Below are 25,371 nucleotides of genomic sequence, written 5' to 3' on the forward strand. Positions count from 1 at the left end.
CAACAGCTTATGAAAGGCTAGTAGGCTCTCTATTCTCTAGTATGGCAAAACATACATGTACTTTTCCACCCATGAGCAATTAACTGGGGGTGTGCAATTTAAATCAGGAAAAGATGGAGTGGGATAATAATCACCTTTTCCAAAGCAGAGATATCATTTACAGAACTAGTTCAGTCCTTAACCATTAAATACTAGGTAGTCTTAAGCCATTATCTCTTGACCCTCTATCTGCAGTATGAAAATATGGATCTACCTCACAAAGCTGTTGTAAGATTGACTGACATGAAAAATTACTCTTACATGGAGCTCTCTTAATACTCTTACGTGTACATGCTGAGTATTTGTGTTCTTGTAGAATCTGTCAAAGAATGACACCTCAAATTGTTTTCTTGTGCATTATTTCTGCCTAGGCCTTCTCAAAGATAAGGTGCTATACTTCAATGAAACAGGACTACAACTGCAACAGCAAACCAATTTTATTTACTAACATCAGTTTCATTGTGGAATTATTTGGTTCAATTGTGTTTATGGGCAAGGACATTGTGAGAGCACTTAATTCAACTCTCACAGAAAGAAGTTGCAGCTTAGATTAAATTTGACAGCTCATATTCAAGATTTTCATTATAGATTTATCCTTTGTTGACAATTGTGTTGATTATCATGGACTTCTGGGCCCAAATCATTGTTGCTTTTTTATTTAAAACTGCAATTCTAAATAACTAAGCCCCAATGCACACAAATCACATGAATGCAGATAAGATTGAACTACAAAGCCTTATGGGTTTGGGGTATCTGAAGGAAGTGTCATGCTTTTAAAGTGAATGCTTAGATGTTGCAACCTGTCTGTATATCTTAGCAGTGGCACCTGCTCTTTCAAAACGCCTTGGTGAGACTCAGTGGTAACCTCTTTTCCCACATCCAGGAAACTGATTATGACATTGCTTTAAAGAATGTCTTTATGACCTGACTCCTGTACTGTTTTTATGCTTTGCCCTATCATGTTATCCTGTTTCTAATTTTATTATTTGGCTTTATTATCTTGCATGCATTTTACCTTTTCTGTGTAAGTCACATCGGCAGCTTTTCTTGGATAGGAAGTAAGACATACATTTTAATAAACAAATTTCCGAACACGTGTGAAGGACTGTGTCCCAAGACCCACTTTAGAAGGAAGTGGCAGTACTTAATTTTAGACGGATTGTTTGGCTTGCTTGCTTCCTCTCTTGTGGCTGCCGCAAAAGGAGGAGCCAAAGGACAGACTGTGGGTGAGCGAGTGTGTGTGATACGTGTCTAGCTGCACTGTGCTTGATGGCTGCCCCACCTGCCATAAGCCTTCCCAGCTCCCTCCCGTCTCATATGCATACGAAGCACAGGATGCTTGGGGAAAGCACCAGCGGGAGCCAATCAGCACTCAGCAAGGCGGGTTGTGTTGCATGTGCTCTTGTTTGTGTACGTGCAGAAGCAAGTTCCCAGCAGAGAGGGCGGATCGCAGCCAGAACATTGTAGCTTCTTTAGCTGGCACGGCTGGTGTTGGGTTAGAGGCATCAAAAGGGAGCGAAGGAGCTGCACTGAAAGTCAACCAGTCCCGCTGAAATTTGTGTCACAAGGGTCTTGAAGGAAAGCAAGAAGTCAGCATGTTACTGTTGGATTGCAATGTGGAGGTGAGACATGAGAAGAGTGCAGACTTCCAGATGTTGAACTGATTTCCAGAGCTGTTTGTAGTGCATTTTTTCACTGCTGATTAAATTCATGTCCCCTTACATAGAAAGAATAGCAAAAAGTGTAACAATCCAGCAAACTGCATGTCATTTCAGTTTCTTAACGATGATTTTTTGAGCATCTCAGATTTTTCCTAGTGAGAGAGTGGTAAAACTGTCTTTAGATGAAAGAACTGTTTCAAACATTTATCTTTTTCTAGTCCAATAGCCTGAGCCACCTCCTGGAAGCAGGGACTGAAGTGAATGTAGCTGCTGATGCCTTTGTCCAGTCCCCAGCTCATCTGGCTGCTCGGGGAGGACATGCTTTCTTCTTACTCTGGCAAGTGCAGACAGGAGCCAATTTGAACCAACAGGTATGCTTTCTATTGCTCAGCTTCATTCTCATGGTTACGCTGGAATGGATAGCTATTGTCTCTGACTATGAATAAGGCAGTTGCAAAGCTATGCATGCCTGAGGAGCTTTAGAATAGTCTACTACCCCCTTCTTGCTCTAGTGACTATTGAATGCTACAGTACTTACCATTTACTAGGTGCCATGGTATTAAGGGGAGAGGAAAGTGATAATGATTTGTTAAAGAATATAAAATACACTGTATAAGTCATACTGCAAGTAATAAGCCCAAATTGTTACAGGCTTCTTTTTCGGAGTAGCAGGTTGTTAGGAGCATTTGAGGGAGGAGAAGCAGAAGCAAAAGTTACTATTTGCATAAACTGACAGAGTGAAGAGATAGTAAGTTTGCTTAGGGTCTACATATTTTTCAGTGAAACCAGTTGTGTAGGCGTCATCGAGATTATTCTAATGCAAAAAACCACCTCTGCATATGAATTGCTTTCACTGAATCAGGACTCTTTTGTTGAAGCTTATGGCGCTACACTAGGGATCAAACTATTTAATCCTCCATTCCTTATATATTAACTGAACACAATTATTTACTGATTATAATAATTAAGAGATTGTACTTATGAAATGAAATATTTCTATTTAGGATTGGCTTGGGGAAGCTCCAATTCACAAGGCAGCTAAAGTTGGGAGTTTGGAGTGTCTTGCCTTACTTGTTGCCAGTCATGCCAGCATTGAGTAAGTAAACCAATTCAAAGGCAAATCACCTGAATAAAATTTATTCAAATCATGTTATGTAATTCATATTGGATACTGAACCTGTTGGAGATTGCCCATGGATGCTAAATCTAGTTTTTAGAAAGTAGCTACTACCATCTGTCTCTTTAGGACTTAAGTGGTACAACTTCAAACTGCAGCTTAATATACAAAAAGCTCAGTCACACAGTAGTGGTATGAAGGACCTCCAGACAGTTTTGGTAGAGAATGGAAATTAACATCTCACCCAACTAGTTAGCCATGCTTAAGTCTTATTAAAATCAAAGGGGCTTAAATTGTTATGCCAAGTGGAAGGCAGAAGAGGAAGGTTGAATATGATTTGGATTGATTCTTCAAAGGAAGTGACAGCCTTGAGTTTACAAGAGTTTAGTGTCGCTGTTAAAGCCGGAACATTTTGGAGAACCCTCATTCATAGGACTGCCCCAAGTCAGAGACAATTGAATAGCACATAACAAAAACAAACTTTTCATATTGATTTTAATAGGAATTAAGCATGACTTTCAGTTAGATCAGAACCATGTAACCCAATCCTACACGTTTAGCCAGATGTAAGCCACAAAAGATCCTTTATGTATTTACCTAGGAGTAAGTTCCTTTGTTGGACTTTTGAGTGGACATGTATAAGATTGCCCTGTTACTCTTCAAACGTTTACATCTTTTTATCAGACATTTTAAAAAGAAATGATTATTTTACTTATGTGGAATGGAAAATAAAATATCTCAGTCAAATGAATTGATTTTGTTTTAATTTTGTATCTCAGCTTGCGCAATAATAACGGTCAAACAGCAGAAGACCTTGCATGGGCTTTTGGATTTTTGGAGTGTGCTCAGTTCCTCATGACAGTGAAATGCATTCAGAAGGGGAAAGGAGTAACACAGATAACTGACTCCCCGCATGACAGTGATGACCATCTGTTCCAAGAGGCTTCAAGAAGACAGAAACGAGCATGTGAAAGCAAGAGACCCATAAGCAAGAAAAGAATGAAATCAAATGGTAAAGTACTTAGCCTCTGTTTGACAAAAGCTTATCTTAATGAGAAACAGCTTCTTCAAAGCACAGCATTTAATCTGACATAACTTTAGTCTGGTAGAAGTGTATCAAATGGGCATTGTAAAAAATGGCATTTCCCAGTAACTTGCTGCACAACTATATGACAAAACTAGGTAGGCTGCAGACATGAACCCACTACTAGAAATGCATATTAGTTTTTTCATATATTTTAAATTGTGTACTGCAAGACTAGGATGCATATTCCAAAGTACATCCTTTTAGTGTAATTTAACCTCTAATAAGAATGTTTAGGATTGCTATCTCATTTTTATAGCTCCATCCTTCCACCTTTAAGCACACTAAGTTAATATTGCCCTCTCCAATCTGACCACCCTCCTTGTTTAAAAAATGGACAGTATGTAATATTGTCTAATAATGGCCACAATGCCTTCCCTCTTTGAAGAGCAACTGCAGCTTATACCATATACTTATAAAAGCAGGGTTCCTTCCAGGACAGACAACAGGTTTCTCAGACATAAGTCCTGGCATCTCTCTTTTAAATTGTTAGCTGCTACTGCCAGCTGCCTTGGCAACATTTCGAAAACACAGTTCAAAACATTTTTTTTAAACTTCTAAGACTTATAGCCATATACTCATATGGTTCTCTTCTGCCAGTGTTCCACAGCTTTTACCTGGGTGATACATTATCTTTTTGTAAAATTTGCTACCAATTGTCTTTTACAATTTGGTGTTCAGCAATTTTAGAGGTTTTACTGTGGTGGAGTGCAGTCCTCAACATGCCTGCTCAGAAGTCCTACTGAGTTCAATTGAACTTCTCTTCAGATCAGTGTCCATAGGGTTGCAGCTTCTTCTTTTTCTCCTTTCTCTGATTACTTAAAATTTATGTTCAGAAACTGCTGTAAGTACTGGCTTAAGTTGAAAAAGTACTTACAGTTCAGTTCCACCAGTCCCTGCATGGGCCTGATGGCAGCAGAGGGCAGGGTTTGATTGTTTATTTAAAGAATGTATATGTCATTCCAATAGCCCACATGCAGGCTCTCTACACTGCTCACAGTATACTGTATCTCCTTTCCATACCTCTCTTCAAACAGAAACCAGTGCTTACAGAAGCAGCACCTCCTAGTGGGACTAAGTTAGGCACCACCTTTGTGAGTTTCCGCACCATCCCCATGTGGATGACTCACCCAGCACTGAGTGCAGCAACTCTTCCCAGCATTTGCCCAAGGAGGCTCGCCAGATGCAGAACCTCTACAGCAGGGGTGGGCAATTAATTTTCCTATGGGGCCACATGAGAAACTTTGACAGTTTTTAAGGGTCGGACCAATACACTTACAGCTCTGCTCAATATATATCTCTATAAAAACAGTAAATGAAACATTACAATGATACAATGAAAATGTGGAGCACAGAACACTATTTAATGAATATTCACAAAAAATTAACATTAACATTACATGAAAAGCAATAAATTCAATTCAATTCAACAGATCCTTCAAAATAAAAGCAGTGCAGTTGTATTGCTTGCATCTATATTACGACGATATATATTTGCATTGACTTTTAGTTTGTCAGTGACCTCATGCGGGCCAGTCAGTGTCGGCCATCGGGCCGGATGTGGCCCGCGGGCCGCACAATGCCCAGGTCTGCTCTACAGGCTAGATTAGATTTGCCTTCCTATTTTATATCAATTAAAGGATGATGTGACAACCCTGGGGGTGGGGGGCTTGTTTGTATGAAAAAAGAGCGTAAAATCAGACAAAGGGAGCAGGGACAGGTAACCATCTCCTGAAAAAATGATGTTGAAGACTGGATTATAGAATATTGAGACTGCATGTTTTATATGGGTTGTAGAATGCTTAATTCAAATGAAGGCTTTAGGTTTGCAAATACAACTTTTTTCTTTGCATTTACATAGATATGACTTTCTTGATGTCACCGGAAAGCCAATCCTCATAAAAAGAAGAACTATCAGAACTCTACAAACACCCATGAGTTCAAAACCAAATACTCTGAAGAATGCCTTCTGAGAAGGAGAGTAGGTTGCTTCTTGAAGAAGATAGTTTTAAAATAATTCCTGTGTTTACACAATAATAAATGTATATAACAAAATATTGTTTTTCTTACAATCTTTTCCCCAAGTAATTATATGATATTTAGTACTAACAATGTGGTTGATAGGTTGCTGCTCTCATAATATCAAATGTTGCCCCTGCACATACACACTCAAAGGGGTGTGTAATACTAAAAAGGGTGTGTGTGAAATATTAAAAAGTAGCAATGCTATCAGTTTCTAAAATCTATTTAACTTCAGCATAGCAATGGCCTACAGAAATACTTTAGCCAGTGTTCATAGTGTAATAATGTACCTGATATTTTTCATCAACAAAGCCTCTGAGCACGTGTGTGAAGGGAGGGACAAGTTAGTGTAGACAGAAACAAAATATTTACTAAAGTAGGGTGTCGCTACCTACCTCAGCCTGAGCCCATGTATGGCCAGACCTTATAGGTCCCTCTTTCAAGGTCTAGGCCTGAAACTTTAAACAGTAACAATAACCAAACAGAAGGCTCTGGATCTAGTACTAAGGCTTGAGAGAAAGCACAAACAACTCTTGAATAGGTTTATTTACACAGGGGAATAGAAAAGGAGGATAAGAAGGTATACAAGAACCAGAGTAACCTTTGGAAACACTATTTCAGGCAGATTTATAAAACATTACCTGTCCATACATACCTAAGTATAGGTCTTCATATAGAACAAGGTGCAAATAGTGACATTAAAAGTCACCAGTCAAAAGCAAGATGGAAATGAAAACCAAAGACTGAAGACAAAGGACAACAGTAACCAATTGCTTTATATTCAGAAGCCATTGACAAATGTTATCTGAGCCTCTTCCTCCTCATGATCGTTACATTACATTGCTATTCTGTCTTTCTATCACTTGTGAGAGGCCCAAGGCAGCTTACATAGCTCCATTTCATTCCCACAACAATGACCCTGTGAGATAGGTTAGACTGAGAGTATGTGAATGGCAAGTCACCCAGTCAGCGTCATAGCAGCTGAGTGGAGACTGGAACCAGGTTCTCCCCAGTCCCCAGTTCAGCACTATAACCACCACATGGCACTGGCTCTCTAGCCAATCATAAGCCGGCTGAACTGTTTCCTAGGCTTCTTGGAGCCTAGAAGTCCTTGCTGCAGCTCAGCTGAAATTATTCCATCTAACTGGCAAGAGTTCTGCTCCAGCCTTGAAGGGCTTGAGACCAAAAGAACATAAGATAATGCACACAGGTAATTTAAAGTGTGCACTCAGGCACACAGAATGGAGGGTATTTCAAGCAGCTGGAATACATACAGAAAATGAATTTCTTGACAACATGCATCTGTCTGTAAAGCTTATGGAACTTCACTGAAACTCTGAAGTGATTCCTTATGGTGTCATATCACACCCATATTAATATTCCCCCACTACAAATCTTAGGCTGAACCCCTTTTCATACTTAGCTAGGACTAAGTCCTGTGTCTGAGTAGACATACAGGATCAGATTATAAAAGGAGAGAAACTATTAGAAAATGACATGGTAAATAACCGGCTTTTATTTGAATAAATCATTTTTACACTCTAAAACATTGGAGAAGCATTTCCATTTCAATAGGCATTTTGAGTGACGAGACTATTTTGAGTAAAAATAAATAATCATTGCATAAGAAAATGAATATTTATCTATATCTATAGACAGGTAATATGAATCTCTTGATATACATATTAGGTATGATGTAAGTCAGGTAGGTTACCAAATCTTCTAAACAGATGGTCAGATAGATTTTGGTCTCTGAGGTAGACAAAGGTTATAATAGGAATCTTTCTTCCAGAAATCTGGACCCTTCCATCCACACCAACCCTGTGGAATAGAAAATGGAGGGGGGGAAGTACACACACTATAAATCTGGTGTTTTTAGTATGATGGCATTTTAGTAAAACAATATGAATGTCACATGTTTTGTACTATATATACATGCTCAGGAGATACATTTGTAAAATTCAAAAGCTATAAATATCAATACCAGCTCATAGTTTATGCATTCTGAAGGTTTTTTAAAAGTATTTTATAAACGGGCTTTGTTGTACCATTTTCAACATACAGCTCTCTATCAAACAAATCAAAGCTACAAACAAAGCACAGCAAAGATGTTAACCTATGCCAGGGATGATCAACTTCTGAACTGTCAGGGGGCAGATTTGAATGGTTGGAGTAGATCAAAAGCTGGAGCTAATCAATGAAATATTGTAATTTATGTGTTGAGCAATACATTGACCACTACTCCTTTTGACAGTAAACCAACCAATCCAAAAACTGTATCATACTCTACATCCCTCTGCCTCACATTCCATAAATTTTCACAGCTGCAGCTTCCTCTGGAAAATATACTATACACACCCTATTCAAGTTGTTAAAAACCCTAACTGCAAGGGGAAATGAGGGAAATCATACTCTGGCCTCAGCCTTTAAAACCCCTGGCTTCTCCCATTTAAAAGAAGATTTGAAGGATTACAGCAGCATTCTGTTTAAGAACAGAATTTTTAAGAACATTCACATGTTTAAGGACCCTGTACAAATCTTGGTTTGTTGAAATAAGCCAGCTTTATAACCTATGGTTTCAAACAAGCCATAGTTAGGATTAACCAGTTAGGATTAACCACAATTTGTCTGGTCTGGACAAAAAAAAAAAACCCTGTGGTTAATAAGAAAAACAAGTTCCTGATCTTCTTTTCATGGTTGCAGAGGAAGTAAACATGAGTCAAAGGCTTGCTGCAGTGTGTTCCCACTGTGTTAATCCATGGTTTGCCATAATGTCTGAAACAGTTGTATGTGTGTCTGTATATTCACTGCTTCATAAGAAGGAAATTGGATGTTTTGTTAAGTCAGCAATTGTGAATCTTTATATGTATCCTTATGTATTTTCTGACAGCTGAAACCTTTCCATGCCAAGTGATTGCCTGTGTGAAAACACGAAACTGACAAGGCAGGATAAAGTCTGTCTAACATGCTCAATCCTGTTTTGCCTCAGTAATATACTGTGAATTTTTAAGACTCAACCTGTCAAGGCCAATAACTTTAGAAAAGAGACTTGGGAAGCAAATTTGCACAGTTACCTGGAAGTAAGTCCCACTGTGTAATACAACTTACCTCTGTCAGACGGGCATAGCACTGCATTTTTTGGGGATGTAGTCATGCCACTACGAAGATATCACAACATCTGCTACTAACAGTTTATAAGTAAAATAGAGGATGCCAAGAAACCTGCATATTTTTGGGTGGCACATACAAGAACAACATGTGTGCCCTAATTGTGCCTTCTTATTTATGATGAAAGGTTTCAGATCAAATTCCATTTCTATGTTTGTAGTGAACCTACTTGTTTTCAGTCTACGTTCAGAAACTGCTGATAGCAAATTCTGTAAATTGCTCATTGTAAGGTCAGCCCATGATTCTGAAAACCTTTAGAAACATCTGTAAGACCCGAGTGACAGCATGCAAAGTTTTGGCCTAGGCTCGCAATTCTCAGCTCACATGTATTTATTTAAGTATTCCTGATGGGCCATTATAAACAGTTTACTGTGTGAGAGAGTCAACCCTCAATTTTAGTTTGTTTTGATTTTCATTGAATTGTGACAGATGTTGTTGCCATTTGGATCTACTAAAAACCAATAAAGGTTCAGTAACAGGTTCACCACACCTCAGGAATAGTATCTGTTCAGTTCACATGGGAAAACTTAAGCAAGATTCACACTTCAGTATGTCATGATGCTTAACTAAGTGTTATATGGGTCATGCATCCAATCAACAGAACACATAATAATACATTTCTAATGTATATTATTTAATCACAATGGACTGCATTCTTCAAGAAGCAAGCTTTACTCTGCCTGCAGTTTTCCAGCCCTTCAACAGGTCAGAATAGAAAACCAAGAGGAATTCAACATTTGTAAAAACCTCTCTCAGACTTCGGTTTTACATGCTCACGACTCATTCTGATTGAAGCCAGTGAATTCAGGAAGTGGGAATTCATGCCCAGATTTTGAATCAGTACCTTGTATTAAGAGTTTTATTCTAATTCAGGATTAAGACATTTCTAAATACTGATTCAAGTCCTGTTCTGGCTGAGGAGAATAAATTAAGGCCCAGTATTCGTTTTGGTTCTGATTCAAATTCAGGTTCTCTCTGCCCTCAGTTTTAAAACACTGTAGTAATAAGTCTTCAAACTGGGCTACTAGGGCTGGTTTGAGGTCCATTTAAATTAAAGCAGCTTTGCCCCAATGTGCTACCCTTCAGTTACTTTGAATTTCAGCTCACATTAGCTCCAGCAAGCCAAGCTAATATCAGGAATCCTGGGAGCTGCTGTCCAAAGCATCTGAAAGGCACAAAGCTGAGGAAGGCTCGATTACCCTTATGTAAGATACTTTTAATTTTCCACCAAAAAAAGCAGTAGGGGTCAGTAGGGCATGATTGACTTGGCATGCTGTACTGGTAGATACATTCACTTAAAAACATTTGGATCTTCCCTACAAATGGGATCATCGCAATACCCTTGACAGCACCTTTCTCACATGTAGAATCTATACATACATCAGCAAGTCTAGGAAAAGTAAGTAACTCACAAAACTCTCCCCTTCAATAGCAACAATGTTCAGGGATTAAAGTCAATGTGAAAACAGCCTCACCTTTTCTAATACAACATGCAGATCCTCTGGCCCAGTGTAATGTGGATCAAGGATCAGAAATTTTATGTGCCCTGTGCTTTCATTCCATGCTACCCCCAGTATTGTGTGAGCCAAGACTCCACCACCTGAATTGAGAAAGAGAGAGAAAAAGATGTAGATTTAAAATGGTCTATTCAAAGTCAATTATACATTAGAAACAGTCCTCTAAAGTCAAGTAGGCAATTTTCATTTTCAAATATCTGAAAGTTTGTTCCAAACATAAGTGAAAGCTTCCACAAAATATGGATTATTCCACAGGATAATGGCTGAAAGAAGCCAATTTTGCACTATACAGGATACAAACTATTACCTACTTGATGTGGTTTCCAATCTAGAAGATTCCCCAACTGCACAATTGTACAGAATCCCACAAAAAGGACATGAGTGCAACAGCACACTTTCAACCAATTAATCCAGAACAGATGTTAAGCTAACTAGCCTGTAGCTTCTTGGATCCCTCCCCCCTCAATCTCTTTTAAAAACTGGCCATTCTCCAGTACTTTGGTACAGAAGCTGATCTTAAGAACATGTTACTTATTTCTATTAGAAGATCAGCAATTTCATTTTTAAGTTTTTTAGGAACTCTGCAATGGATATTGCCTGGGCTTGGTGATATATTAGTTTTGTCAATAAACTTGAGAACTTCATCTTTTGTCATCACAATTTGACTTGGTTTCTCAGGTTTTTTTTCTGAAAACATCAGCTCAGACACATGCATCTGCCCTATATCTTATCCGGTTTAAAGACATGAAAAAAATCATACAGCTTATCCTCAGTCTTGTTGTAACCCCCCTCTTAATCGAACATGCAGCTAGGGCATGGCTCGTCACAGGTAAGAAGCATGATCAGAGTGTCCTGTTCGCGTAAGAACAAGAACCCCAACAAATGTGCACGCTACGCAAGGCTGACCACAAAGCAGCCTTTGTTGCTACGCTCCAGCATAATGTCACGCCCTGGTGCCCTCGCTTGCTTGCTTTAGCATAAAAAAAAGTGTGCGAATGTAGCTCAGTGGATTTCCCCTATTGTTCGCTGTTATTCAAGCACCTGCATAGCCATCTGTGTAAAAGAGTATAAAAATCCTGCCTTCGATCTGCTCAGCACCACACTCTAACGAGTGATGGTCCCTGCCGGCAGGTAAATAAAACCCTCTCGATAAGTCCAACCAGTCTCTGGTCTCGTCCGTAAAATCGTGCCATACAACAAGTCTTCTTATCCTCCCTTCGTACTCTTTTAATTCGATTATCATCCAATGGACCAATTGCTTCTTTAACTGGGTTACTTCTTTGATTTATCTCAATAATTCATTACTTTTGGCTATGATCTTGCTAGCAATATGCTCCTCAAAATGCTTTTCTGCATCTCTTATTGTCTGCTTGCATCTCCTCCTGCAAACTTGTGCTTCCCCTTGGTCTCCTCATTTGGTCAAAACTTCAGTTTTCTGAAGAAAGCTTTTTTTGGTAGCTTTTAATATTTTATTATATGGTTTTTATATGATTTTACTGATTATGTATGTTTGCCTGTAACCTGCCTAGGGATCCTTGTGGCTAATGGGGCAGGCAAAAAATATTATCATTTTTATTATGTTATTAATAGTTTTATAATTAATAATTTTATTAATAACAACAACAATAATATACATCATACAACTCATATATTTTATTATGTGGGAATGGCCTGTGTTTCCAGTACATGAAAAGCAAGACTCCCTTTGATAATGTAAGAATTGGAGCTGGAAAAACCCAATCAATTTTTTTCTACCAGCTCATTCTTTCTTCTATCAACTTTAGAACGTGCTTAACTGCAACACATCTTTTGTACATGTATCATTTGTGAAAACAAATGACAAGGAAGACATTCAGATTGTTTGGATAATTACAAGGACATTTAGCACAGTTCTGTTTGGAAAGCATGCCTGACTGGAGGTTATTCCTTCCTTAAAAGGGGCAGAAACAACCAGAGGAAGGTCACCTGTAGCAAAGAAAGAACTCTTATCTTGCGTGAGCATCCAAAACATTTTTTTCCTTTAGAGGCCCCCAGAAAGGAAGAAAAATTCACGCTCCAGATGTTTCTTTACTGACATTACCCTACTAGAAAGCTATCTAAAAGGATAACAAATCACAGGAAGGTCATGATTTACAATTACGTAGTCACAAATATTTTTTTAAAAGATTCCCGACAAAGTCAGCTTTTGAACACTGCATTCTTATGTTTATTCAGAAATAAGCCTCACTGGCCATGTTCATGTCACGTGAAATTACACTGCAAACAAGCTATGCAGTGCAGACTGCAGAACGACCTGACAGACAATTGGATTCATAGTTTTTGGTGCCTTCTTTCTACCTCGGTTTTCTATCTGGTAGCCCAATGTCCTTTGTGGCAGAACCTGTCTTGTTTTTTCCTCCCTCCCTGATCAATATCCCTTTTTTTTCACCAAAAAGGTGGGGGTTTTGGGGGGGGGTTAGAATTCAGAGTCACAAAAAATGCTCAACTGAGGTTGCATTTTTCAGATCCAGAAAACTGTGCAATTGAGTTAGTATTTTATTTTTGTTGGTCTTGTGCATGTGGACAGGAGCACACTTGTGGCTGTGGCCTTGCTTGGTCACTGCTCTTATATACTTCAGCTGTCAAAGGGGTCTGTCAAGTAGGTAGCATACCTGGAAATGGGCAAAGCAAAACTGCATATATGCTAATGTATACATAGTTGCCTAGCTGTCACTTGAAAAGCACTGTTAAAGGGTTAAATGCTGAAAATTGGAGCACCAAAGGGGAGGGGACACCATTGCCCACATAGCAATTAATAGAGCTATTATTAACAATAATTAATAGTGTTAACTGCTCAATTGACACTTCTCATTGCCCTCCACATTTTTAACACTTCCCTGGTATTTTGCCATTCCAGAAAGAGGTGAAAGTGGCTCCACCCTACCTCCCTGTGTTATCCTTTTGGACTGTTCACTGATGTGGTATGGCAGTTTCTAAAAATGCAGAAATATATGCAACTTTAATAGCTGGAAAGAAAAGGGAGGGAAAATGAGTGCAGCTGCCTAACTGAACAGAACCACAGTGATGAACCGGTGACAGTCGCTCCAAAGTACCGTTTGGAGATTGGTGGAGGGGCCACCAGTGGTGAGAGCACAAGCAAGGTCTGGAAGAACAGCAGGGCAGGGCTGCTGCTCTTGCGGAGTGGCTTGCTACCTGAGCCCCGTAACCAATGATAACATTGGTTTCCCAGGTTGGAAATGTGCCAGCCCTTTGTGGGTCAGATAACCCTTGCCAGGGTGGCAGCTGCTGAAAGTCATGCTTTGGGAATCAGTCTGCGTTCCACTGACATGGCATCCCACCATGGCTAGTTACCCACAACAGACGCTTTTCGGCATTAGGAATTAGCAAACCCAGATCTTAGGAAAAGCTTGGACACTTATTTTCCCTACTGCAGAATAGGAAATGAGAATGAGGAATGGGGTGGGATGAGTTTGGTAAAAGGTAAGTCTTCAGGCATGTATCAGAATGTTCAGGCACACAGGTGATATGCAGAACTGGTAGATTTATATAGGTATGAGAATGGAGCAGATCTGATTCAGGTTAAGCAGTGAAAAGTCTTTTGTGGTGGACTTAGTTATGTATGTTGAAGCAAGCATTCAGAACAATGACATAGAACCATTCTTTCTAACGCAGCACCATCGCAAAATGCAGGTAGGGAATGACATAACTGAAAGCTCTCCAAAATAATACCTAAATGTCTGTAGAAGAAAGGGGGTGTCTGTAGCCTTTCACTGATATCCTAAGTCTCCAGAGGCATTGTGTTTATTTATTTGAAAAATATTCATATCTGCAAACCGCCCCCCTGCCATGTTCTAAAGTAACATAGCTCCAATGGACCAGAATCTTCAAAGCTCAATCTACAGTATTTGTTAAAGATCATAAAATATTTGGAATATTAAAGTTCTTATAATGTGGTTTTGTGAACGTGAAAAAGCTTACCAATCATCACAGGTGTTCCCTCAGTCTTGAAGTGATTAGCAAGTTCTCTTCCCTGAGAAGCCATCTCAGACCCTTGGCTATAAGAAAATTTCATAATTACCTCTTTCAGTTACTGTTTAAATTACTGATGGGGGAGGGGGCTTAATGAACTATACAAGTTCCAGTCCCTGATAACTAGCAGTTTTAGCCAAATCATGCCTCCTAAAACCTTCTAAAAACAGGAGCTGTCACAAAAAGTAAGTAGTTGGGACCTCTCCCCCACTGACCAAAAACTTGGGTGTTCTTCTGTAGTGTGGCTATGGGTTCATCTTAGTGAAATGTAACTCTGAGTACAGATATAATTGGCAGTTCTGCCTCCAAAATGGAAGGCATAGCATACTCCTTATGGGTATTTAGAAAGAAAGAGGGCCTACAACTCCCAGGATCCCCAGACTGGAACATGCTGGGAGTCGTGGGCCTTTTTTTCTGTTTAAACATGCATAGGGTTGTACCCCTAAAAGGAAATCTCCAAGGTGCTGTACATCTCCTGCCACGAAAATATTACTGCAGAAGCATCTTTCCCAGTCCTGATAATCAAACTCAAAAACAAGGTGCATGCTACTTCTAACAAAAGTTAGAAAATAGCACAAGAAAATAAATTATTTGTCTGTAATCTGAAATCAATTTCATCATGGTGATATTACTACTATTGTACCAGTAGTGGTATCAATATTGGGTTTGGTCTAAAATGCAATTACTGTTGAACAAAATGTTTTCCTCCTAATGTCATTTTAGAATTGAGTTTTAAAGATCTCCAGAATCACTAGTTTTGCAGGATTTCAATAATGTATATAAAGCTATCTAAATAACAAAATATATAAACACGATTCACACCACTGATGACTGCAAAGGCTTACTTTTCTAATGCTGGAGCTTGTACTTTACCTTGGTTTAAAAGCATATGAAAACTAAATAGTGCCTACAGATTTAACTGGTAAGTCCTACAAAGCTTCATTTATTTATTAATTTATTCTATATTGCCCAATCTCCCAAGAACTTAAGGAGCGTACAACAGTTGGAATCAAGAGAAAAGTGTGATTTTCTTTGGAATGTTGAGACATCCAGGTTCATATACTGTCAAGGTGCAGAGTTGCATTTTGCTACTCTATCCCATCTTTTAATCGATTCTTGCCACAGTTGGCAACAGGGTAAGAATTTTAAAAAACATCCTTACCTGACAAACAGTATTTTCGACGTTATGCCTAGCAGTTGGTTCAGTACAAGCTGCACTTCAATAGAACCAATCCACTGGTGTGATCCAACAAACTCCGGTGGCTTGTCCCCAACATCAACTAGAGCCTTGGAAATCATCAGCATACCCACAAGTGAAAAACACAAATATATATTTTTACATTGACTTATACAGCGTTCTTTCAAATCTAATTTATTAGCAGAAAAAGGGGGATTTTAACAACATATTTATTGAGTTAAAATACTGCTTCATGCAGAATTGGTAGGCAATATAATTTAGCATAATTATGCTAATCCAACACTAACTGTCCTTTCAACCACAGAGTTTGCTTCTACATAGTGAATGTCTGGTTTGCACATTCACCACAGCCCAGCATTGCTTGTAAGCTGCAGTGGCTTCAACACTTGCAAATGTCAGGTGTTTCTTGTTATGAAAGAACCCAGTGAGGTGAGTAGCTGATGAGCCTTTCAAAACTCATGGCTGTTTTAGGGCTGCAAGCGGCCTGTCAACCACAGCAATCACACAGTCTCCATGGAGTAGTAAGCCTCAGTTGCACCCCAAATATTCAACATGGCGGCCACCACCACCACTAGAAGCCCTGTGCTGAAATTCACCCATGGTGACTTCTTGTTAGGTGTAAACCAGGCCACTGTCACATCAGTCTTTAAATGGAAAATATAGAAAAACAGCACAGCAGGAACATCTGCCTGACATCTAGATTTTTGCTGCAGCAAAAATCTGTCATGTGAACCACTACTTGCAGTATGAACTAGTGCTACCCAGAAAGAGGCTTGTTAGTTTAATGAAAACTAGGCCCAAGCCTGACCATATCCATTTATTACAGCAGGGGCACCCTCTGCAGACCCTGCCCCTCCCTTTCCCAATCCCTTCCCCTTCCCAATCTCCTCCCCATTTCCAATCCCTGCTGGCTGGCCTGGAAAGAAGAATCTTCATGTTATTGTGCACCTCTCACTGGAAATAACAAGCAGATGTCCCTGTGCACCATTTGTCCTTCAATGGGAAGATGAGATGGAGTAAAGAAGAATTATTTCCTTATTTCTGACTGGACACAGGAGCAGAGTGTCCCAGGACTCAGCCAAGTTCCTTCCCACCCTATTCACACTCCAACTGGGAAACAAGTACCATGGAAAGGAGGGCCTCAACCAACAGAGGTGCCCTGCCCTGCATTACAGAACACTGCAATGATGGGGCACAATTATAAATTGAAGCACACATTAACTCATGAAGCACAAGCTGCAGATTCATTGTACTCCATCAGCTGCAATAGGTAGCTTCATTTTTTCCCCCAAGTCTAGAAATCATCTGTACCTGCTGGATATCCTTGTGTGTTGGAACTGATCTGTCAGTATATCCTTGATGCCTGAACCACGAGCATATTGTCTGCAGAGACCGATAGGCGCAGCCCCAGCCATTATCATCAATACGATCCTGCAGGTAATGATGATAACTGTATGTGCCATAGACCAAATAGACCTGTCCAGGAAAGGAAAATGCACAGTAGCCGTGCATGTTAGATTCAGAATATTTCTACAAGGATAGTCATTTTGAAACATGCATTTATTATTTTTATTATTTATTGTTACTATCACTATGATTATTAATATGAAATGCTTCAAACGTTATCCTATATAAAAACAACATCTTATATAAAAAAAATATGTCCCCTGCTTACACGCTTTCGATTTACTAGACAGATGCAAAAGTTAAAAGGAGCAGGGAGGAAACAAGTGTTCAAGTAAATTCAGGCACTAATGACAATTAGTACCACAGAAGTGGTTGTTTCACTTCTCCTGCAGATGCTGCTGGATGGAATGGTTACCAACAGATATTTTCAAACTAGGGTTTCTGAAGTAGGATCCCTCTAAGCAAAGAAGCACTAATTACGCAAGAGTCATTGAACTCAAAGCAGCAAGTGAGATTCCTCAAACAAAGCCTCTGCACCACAGTTGGTTTGTTTACTGAGCCAGTGGATGGAGACTGAGGTTTGTGTGCTTCTCATTTGTGCTAACATTGATTGATAGGTGATGGATAGCAGGCAGACATCCCTACTACTTTTGTATGGGCAGATTTTGTATGGGCTTCTGCAGATTTTGTCCTTCTCTGATATGTTCTATTAATCTGAAATTTGTACAAATGGAACTCACCATACCAGACTCTATGCCAGGTGGATTAAGATGTACATGTGGGTTTCTGAGATATCCATCTTTGAATGGTTCATCTGGAAAGTGATAGGCATTAGCCCTTCGGAAATAAGGTCTGTCAAATGGTAGATTAAATCGTCCATGTAATTCCTCAAAGCAAAGCAAACATGAGAGTTATTCAATGGGAAAATTGACTCATTTTGTTCTACTTGATGATGAATATACTTTAAAAATCATTACTAAGCTGATATACTATATCATTAAAGTGCTTCTCCTACAAGGAATTCCTTACATGTGAACCTCAAACTACTAAAAACTAATTTGATGAATTTGACTTGCTATGAGATCAGTGAGCCGTTTGCCTGAAGTAACTTGTGTAGAAAAGATATGGACCAAAGTTATATGGGAGATATGGCAATGCTTCAACAGAACTGAGAAGAAACAAATCCACTGCAGAACAAAATGGCACTCCATCAGCTCTACCAAGAGCTACATACATGCACAAAGAGTTTCCCTGATTCTTTGAGGGCTGAACTAGATCAAGGTCTGAGAAGGTTTTGGACTTCAGAGCCCATAATTTCTGACCACTAGTCATGTTGGCTGTAACTTATAGGATATTTGGTCCAAAACATCTATCAGGCATCAAGTTTTCTACCTTTGCCCACTACATTACTGGAGGAAGGACAAATGCCAGGTTGCTGCCTAGTTCTGGTATGAACAACTGACTGCTCAGCACAATATAAGAAATGCCTATGCAAACACAGAGCATTTTTATGCAGAAAAGAGGAAGGAACTGCACACATGAGGCTTCAACTCACCACTGTCAGTAAGAGCTACTACATGGCACATGGAAATAACTTTAGTTGCCAAGAAAAGTATACAACCTCTTAAAGTACACAGCTATTTGGAATACAGTATACATTAAAAAGAAGCAGGTGAAGATTGTACAATATATACCCGGAAAGCCTATAAACAGAGGTCAGCCTACAATAATGAACTCCTACATATGGAAAAATGAACTTTAAAAGTGCCTATTTATAGCACAATCCAATGTGGCAGCCCATAACCCTCAGAACGTGTAGAATTCTGAGCATCTCATGGAAGATGGAAGGAATGCAGAGGTGAAGACTGACTCTGCCTTTCTGCTTAGCCAACTGGCTAATTTTTTTGCAGGGCAAAAGAAGCAAGGAGGGGTCCTTTGCCTTAGAAAAATGGCTTGTCTAACTCTTTTCAGCAACAGAGGAGGAAGCTGAGGCTTTTCCAGGATACTAAGTATGCTTAGGTGATTGTCTCCTCCCACCCCCTTTCTCAAAATGCTATCTCTGACCTCAAAGTCACAGCTGGCACTGTTTGTTCCACACCAGCTTCAGGGATACTCCAACTTTGGAGCTCCAGCTTTGACTTTGGAGCAAGTTTCTGAGGTCAATGATTAGATTCCGAAACAGACTCCAAAATCTTGTGCCTGTCTAGACAGCATCAAGTGACCACAAGCTTGCACCCTTAGTTACAGATTAATAATTTTATATCATTAACAAAAATGTCATAATATTTATGACAACATCATCCAAACATTATTTCATCGTAAGTCCTACCTGCCTGTAAGTCTCCAGCTGACTATCAGGAATACCTGTAGGATATGAGACTGTTACAAGGTATTTTTTTCCTGGTAACATGAAGTGAAATTGTTCAGGCACCACAACTGATGTTCCTTTCATATGTTTCAAAATGCACCTTTCCATATCAATTAGTTGAGTATGAATTGCATTCACCAGGAGACTTCGTAAACTGTAAGATATCAAGGAAATAATTTTAAAATGAGAACACCAGAAGGGCAGAATTTCTCTTTCAGTTTCTGGCATTTAGTTACCACCTCCAAAAACATTTGATGGTTTGTCTGGACAATATGTAAAAACATGAAGCAGAGTATAAGTATTATCTATTTATTCATTTACACTAGCCATTACATCTTTAAGGGGGCTTGGTGACTTACAACTTCAGAGGCTGAGATGACACGCATATATACCTGCATGTGCACACACACAGCAAACCAGCACAACCCAGTAACACTTAATGCCTTGGCCAGTGGATATCCTCCAAGGCTTGAGGGGCACAGCAGGCATTAGCTGTAAAGAGTCTAACTCCTTAACCAGACACCCCATTCAGCACTTGACTGATTTTGCATGTCTGTAACTGGTGCTGGGTAATAGAGACAAGATGGGTATTCTGTTTGTATACTGTCCACCCTGATAGTCCCTTTAACTGAGCTGACAGAGATGTTTTCAGAACTGTTGATAACCTCCTCACTGCGGCTGTCTTGTGTGGATGTACTCATGACCTCATGACTGCCATGAGGTCCATCAGCTTGTCTTAGATATTATCTGTCTCAACACATGCAGCAGGGAACATACTGGTGTTCTGTACTGGAATGTGGGGAGGTGCGCCATTGACCATGATAACCATGGGGATATTGTGCTGGGGGCATGGTACTGCAATGGCTCCAGTCCTTTCTAGGGATACTATAATAGAAAGTGGTGCTGAGAGAACCTTTGGACACTGGCATTTGTGGTGTTTCAAGCATCTGCTTTATGCCTCATGCTTTTCAACATCTACATGAAAGCACTGGAGGAAGTCATTCAGAGGTTTGGATTGAGGTGTCAACGACGAGCAGATAACACACAGCTCTATTCTTCCTTTTTACTGTAAGCTCCCAAGCTGGCAGTTGGAAGTCGTGGACAGGTGACTGGGGCAGCACAAGAATGGATAAGGGCTAACAGACGGAAACCTAATCCAGGTAAAATGGAAATACTGTGGGATGGGGAATCTGCTAATCTAGATGAAGGTTTAGACACTGGTTTGAGATAGGCTGTCCTCAAAGGCCCAGTTAGGCAGTCTGGGAAATCTTATATGGGAACACTGAACTTTGGGATAACTGTCAAAAAGTTTTATATGGCATATCCACTTGTATTTATAAATATACAAATATTATTAAATGCCATAAGCCCTCCTTATGACCTCAATACAAAGATCAAACTTTATTGCAGCATCCCTGAAGCTGCAAGAATTAGAACTGAAGAGTATGTAACAATATAACAGAAAATAAAACTAAACAAACATTTTACTCTACTTACTTCCGCCACATTTCTTCTGGAGACACAGAAACAACAGCGTCGACGGGCAAGGTCATGCTTATGTAGTGATGTCCCTTGTTCTCTTTTTCAATGACTGGCACCACAGCCTCTGATGAAGTTGTCATTTCCAGCATAAGATCTATATTTACTATAGGCTGCTACAAAAAAATAGGCTTCAGTGTACAAGCTGTACAGTCTCAAACACCCGAAAGCTGCTGCGGTTCCCTAATGGAACAAGTAAAAATTTGAGTTGAGAAACTTAAGATTAGACAAATGGCATGTAAAAAAGGGTTTAACTGTCAGCATCCCAGCATGACAGTTTTAATGCAATGTTAGGTGGTCCAGCTGCTGCTTTAAAAAGAAAATAAGAGAGAAATATGTCCAATATCTCATCTCATATGGCCCAAAGTCTTGCAAAATCAGAAAAAGGGGGTTGTCCCTCTGACTGAGGCGGTACAGATGCTGCAGTCAGATGCTGCAGTCAGATGCTCTGCGGAAAATGCTAGGTTGTGGTTGTCAACAACTGCAGATTTGATTTGGCACACTGATCCAAACCTGTCAACTTCAGGACTTGTGTTAAATGGATGAATGTGTTAAGAAGTCAACATAATTATATAATTTTAAATATCATTTTCATATTCAGCTTTCCAAAGTTATGGCAAGAAAAGAAATACATACCAAATCTTGCAATTTTTTATCTTTCTTTTTTGAAAACCTATGTTTAGCCTCCTCTTCTTGGTCAAATCTGGAAAATGGTGGCAAAGTTATTTTTAGTGAGGAATTATTATATTTAAAAAAGCTATTGCATTCCTGTTTTCTGAAGCGGTACTCACTGAATAAATCGCAGTATCTCTTTACAAGCAGAGTCATCCGAAAGTTCAGTTGCAACTGAGTATGTTCCACTGTTTGGCCACAGATAAACTGGGCTATGGCAGATTCTGAATACCAGCACATTTGAAGCCAGCTTGGCTGAAAGATCACTGAAAACATACTTTAATGCCTCTTTTGTTGAAGAATCTGAAACACGGAAAGGAAAGGGATGAAAGCACAGGAGGATCTAGCCTTTAAATACTTAGAAGGATCTTTTAAAAAGCAAGGGAACCCTGCCCACTGATATGTCAGTACAATAAGCAGTGGTTTTCCATTAAAGTAGGTTAAAACAATTTCTTAACCATAACAGTAGAAAAGCAACAAAATATATTGTCCCATGAAATCTAACACACTACAAAATTAAACATACTTACAAGGGAACAGACCCTTGGTTTGTGTTTGATACAGCTAATGCCAAGCTGAAGGTTGTTGCACTTACTTTAAAACCAAGTTTTATAATCAGTTATGAAAGCAAGACCTGACCCTGGCAAATCTAGAAATACAGACTCAGTATTTATGAGAATTTTGGAATTTTTAGAATGTTAATTTCTAATCTGATGGCATTTTGCATCAGGAGAAGATATTTGATTTTAAAAGAAATATTGAAGCAGTCTATTAATGTCCCAGACACTTCTAAAAAGTGACAAGGAAATATCCTAATGATTCTTGGGCATTAGGATATCCACTTCTGCTTGATGTATATAAATCATAATAGAATATATGGCATTTTAGAACTGTCTTTATAGGTGATGGGCCAGGTAAGCAATTTCGATGGGCCAAATTAGATCTGCAGGCTAGAGGTTCTGTTCCCATGCTATAGACCCATCAGTAATGCACAAACCCCTTCTGCAGCTGCCATGCTAGCACTGAACTTCCCTTGTATCCCTGCAGCTGCACCTGGAGCCCAAAAAATTACACATACCTGCAGCAGCAATAACAAAAATTAGTTAAAATGAAAGTGTCACTTTCAAGCAGTTAACTACTTCTACTGAAAGATTACTATTAGTATAACACAGCATCAGATATTTTAATAGACTTACCATCTGTTGTGGCCAGCTGAAAAGCCAGATCCAGGCCTCCTCTTATTCTAAAGAGTATGTCCATTGTCTCTAAAATGACCTATTTGCAGTAGAATAGAAAAGTTGAGTGAATATGAATTGAAGTGCAGGTGCTTCACAAGCTGTCAGGGCATATAGCTCTTGCACTTGATGTTATTCTTTCTGCATCAAAGTACAGACAGATAATATTCTAAGTCCTCTGTTTATATAATTGCAATAATATACCTGTATTTTACAAAAGGACAGTAAATATGATGCAGATCAAAGGAAGAGTAGGACTGGCCTTGATAAAAGCCAAGATAGCTACAAGAGCCAAGGAGAAACCTAAGGGTTCAATTATATGTATGTCTCAATAGGAAAGAAGTCCCACAATTTCCCAGCATTCCCCAGGCAGCACAGGAAGTGCTGGAAATTGTAGGACGTTCATGCATAGGACTGCACTTAAATGCCAATCAATCCTGCACGAAGATGCAGAACCTCAGGCCTCTGAGCCAAGAATATCCTATCTGGAAGCCAAATCTGGCTTTTGTGCAATATTCTACTCATTCTGAAATGCTGAAATGCTTCTTCTCAAATGTAGCTATTTGCAGTAAGAGACTTAAATTAAAATATGCTAGTATTTTGGCCATGCCTTGGCTGTGGAAATGCATTCCCTGAAAACGTCGCATAAAAGAAATTTAGACTGTGAGCTGAAAGAGCTTATTTCTGCTGATAGGACTTGCTTTTAACTAAGCATGCTCAGGATGGAAACCATGATGTGCAACTTTTATAATTATTCAGCAATAAGCTGCTTGGTGTTTAGTGGATGTAATTCCTAGTAACTGTAAGCAATTTTATATGTTTATGTATGATGACAATGGGGCACATGTGTCAGATGGTGCCATGCAGCATCTTGGAGTTTACAGGGTCTCTTGGGCCGACGCTGGGAAACAGCAAACCTTTCTGACCTTCCTGGTAACTAGTTTTTCTGAGAAGCCATATTTTGAACTGAGCAAGGCTCACTTGGCTGGAAGCACTATCTTTATCCACTGACACACAATTACTCCTGCAAGGACCACTCCCCACTTGCTAGCATTTTTGGACAGGGTCTTCAAGTGCACACAGGAACAAGCTGCAGCAACACATAAGGAAAACACTCTCCTTGAAACTGGTGCACCCTCTGTTGCTGTTTTACATGAGATGGGAGGGAATTTGGGAGCCTGTTGCCCTGTGCTTGTGGGAGAAAGTGGCTAAGCTCCAGGTTATGGAGGGCCCTTTGGCAAGGCACCTTCAGTAGGCTGCATCCCTCACTAGGCCTACCTTCTTACCATTATTGTCACCAGCTGCTAATGCTCCTCATCTTTTTTCTCCTCATTGTTTGCTTGACAGGTTGAGAGCCAGGGAAGATGTGGGCAAGAGCATCTGCTGCTGCCCACCACCACTGTCTGGACCAGAGAAAAAGGCAGGTGAATAAGCAGGAAGCAGTGGTGAAGAGAAGGAGCAACTCCAGGAAGCTCTTGATACTGGGATGCTACTGATGTACATGCCCTCAGCAGGTGCCTAGCCATGCCCACCCATCCTTAAAAAAACAGAACAAAGACAAAAAACAAAAAATTGTTCCCTCCTTTGACACCAGCCATGTGTGTGTACGTTCGTGCATGAATGAAGCATTATGGCAGCCTTCCCAAAGCGAATGCCTTCCAGATGGCCTGAACCTCAACTCCACTACTGGCCATGCTAGGTGGGCCTACTGAGGAAACTATGTTGCCTAGCACTGCGTTATGTCCTATGCTTGGACCAGCACAAGAAACTTTTGGGAGCTCCCAGTTGCCTACTTTTGCCAAAGGCTGTCAAAAATAAAATTATGCTCCCCTTAGAAGACACCATTTTCTATGGAGGCAGATGGGCAACCTACGTCCCTTCAGATGAACTGAGCTACAATTCCCATCAGCCTTAGCCAGCTTACCCAAGAGTGAGGGAAGATGGGGGCTGCAGGCCAAAACATCTGGAGGGCCACAGGTTGCCCACCCCTGGGGCATCCCCGAGAGCACTATGTCATTCCTTCCAGTCGGGAGCAGAGAATCAAGGTCCTGTTCCCGATCCCAAGGGCGGCCTGCAGCGAAGGGCCATCTCACCTACCACGTCCGTCAGCGGCGCGCTCGGCGGAGGCGACCCCGGCAGCTGCATGCTCCTCCCCTTCGGCCTGAAGCAAGAGCAGGGCGGCGGGTTGCCCTGCGCGCGCTCTACGAAGTGACACGTCACTCAGAAAAGCAAGGGGCAGCAAACCTTTCGTGAGGCCCGTGAGGCCCAAAGAACTACATTTCCCGACATGCACTTCCTCATCGCGCAGCCTCCAC

The 25,371-nt window shown here is 40.1% G+C and overlaps 3 protein-coding genes across 7 annotated transcripts in view; 2 read left to right on the forward strand and 1 right to left on the reverse strand.

The window, feature by feature from the left end:
• Positions 1-1,429: 1,429 nt before the first annotated feature.
• On the forward strand, positions 1,430-5,956 carry ANKRD37 (ankyrin repeat domain 37). Its single transcript, XM_044455047.1, has 5 exons — positions 1,430-1,661; positions 1,919-2,071; positions 2,705-2,796; positions 3,597-3,829; positions 5,763-5,956. Exons 1-5 carry the CDS (start codon positions 1,635-1,637, stop codon positions 5,801-5,803), a joined length of 546 nt encoding a protein of 181 aa, XP_044310982.1. The 5' UTR covers positions 1,430-1,634; the 3' UTR covers positions 5,804-5,956.
• A 1,460-nt stretch (positions 5,957-7,416) lies between these two features.
• Positions 7,417-25,354, reverse strand: UFSP2 (UFM1 specific peptidase 2). Of its 5 annotated transcripts, XM_044455038.1 has the most exons (13): positions 25,154-25,190; positions 24,343-24,459; positions 23,018-23,096; positions 21,941-22,124; positions 21,786-21,852; positions 21,108-21,265; positions 19,572-19,764; positions 17,983-18,129; positions 17,147-17,311; positions 15,800-15,924; positions 14,587-14,663; positions 10,567-10,691; positions 7,417-7,744 (listed from the first exon to the last, which is right to left on the reverse strand). In XM_044455038.1, exons 2-13 carry the CDS (start codon positions 24,343-24,345, stop codon positions 7,658-7,660), a joined length of 1,410 nt encoding a protein of 469 aa, XP_044310973.1. In that variant the 5' UTR covers positions 24,346-24,459; positions 25,154-25,190; the 3' UTR covers positions 7,417-7,657. The 5 variants fall into 5 exon arrangements, with proteins under 5 accessions (XP_044310973.1, XP_044310971.1, XP_044310970.1 ...); XM_044455036.1 differs by lacking the exon at positions 24,343-24,459 and having other exon boundaries at positions 21,108-21,262; positions 25,154-25,354; XM_044455035.1 differs by lacking the exon at positions 24,343-24,459 and having other exon boundaries at positions 25,154-25,354.
• Positions 20,636-25,371, forward strand: part of CUNH4orf47 (chromosome unknown C4orf47 homolog) — a 39,443-nt gene continuing 34,707 nt past the window's right edge. Inside the window, exons 1-2 of the mRNA XM_044455043.1 lie at positions 20,636-20,770; positions 24,404-24,570. The gene's annotated coding sequence lies outside the window, so the exon portion shown is untranslated. The remainder of the gene's footprint in view (positions 20,771-24,403; positions 24,571-25,371) is intronic.

This window comes from Varanus komodoensis, unplaced genomic scaffold (assembly GCF_004798865.1).
Source record: "Varanus komodoensis strain SLA01 unplaced genomic scaffold, ASM479886v1 scaffold8, whole genome shotgun sequence".
In the NCBI taxonomy this organism is placed as follows: Eukaryota; Metazoa; Chordata; class Lepidosauria; order Squamata; family Varanidae; genus Varanus; species Varanus komodoensis.

Coding starts and splice junctions, on each gene's coding strand:
- ANKRD37 (XM_044455047.1), top strand. CDS start 1,635: ATGTTACTGTTGGATTGCAATGTGGAG. Junction 1,662..1,918: donor TGTTGGATTGCAATGTGGAG/GTGAGACATGAG, acceptor ATCTTTTTCTAG/TCCAATAGCCTGAGCCACCT. Junction 2,072..2,704: donor GAGCCAATTTGAACCAACAG/GTATGCTTTCTA, acceptor ATTTCTATTTAG/GATTGGCTTGGGGAAGCTCC.
- UFSP2 (XM_044455035.1), bottom strand. CDS start 25,201: ATGCAGCTGCCGGGGTCGCCTCCGCCGAGCGCGCCGCTGACGGACGTG. Junction 21,266..21,785: donor ATAAAAAATTGCAAGATTTG/GTATGTATTTCT, acceptor ATTTTTTTGTAG/CAGCCTATAGTAAATATAGA. Junction 15,925..17,146: donor CACACAAGGATATCCAGCAG/GTACAGATGATT, acceptor ATGATTTCCAAG/GCTCTAGTTGATGTTGGGGA.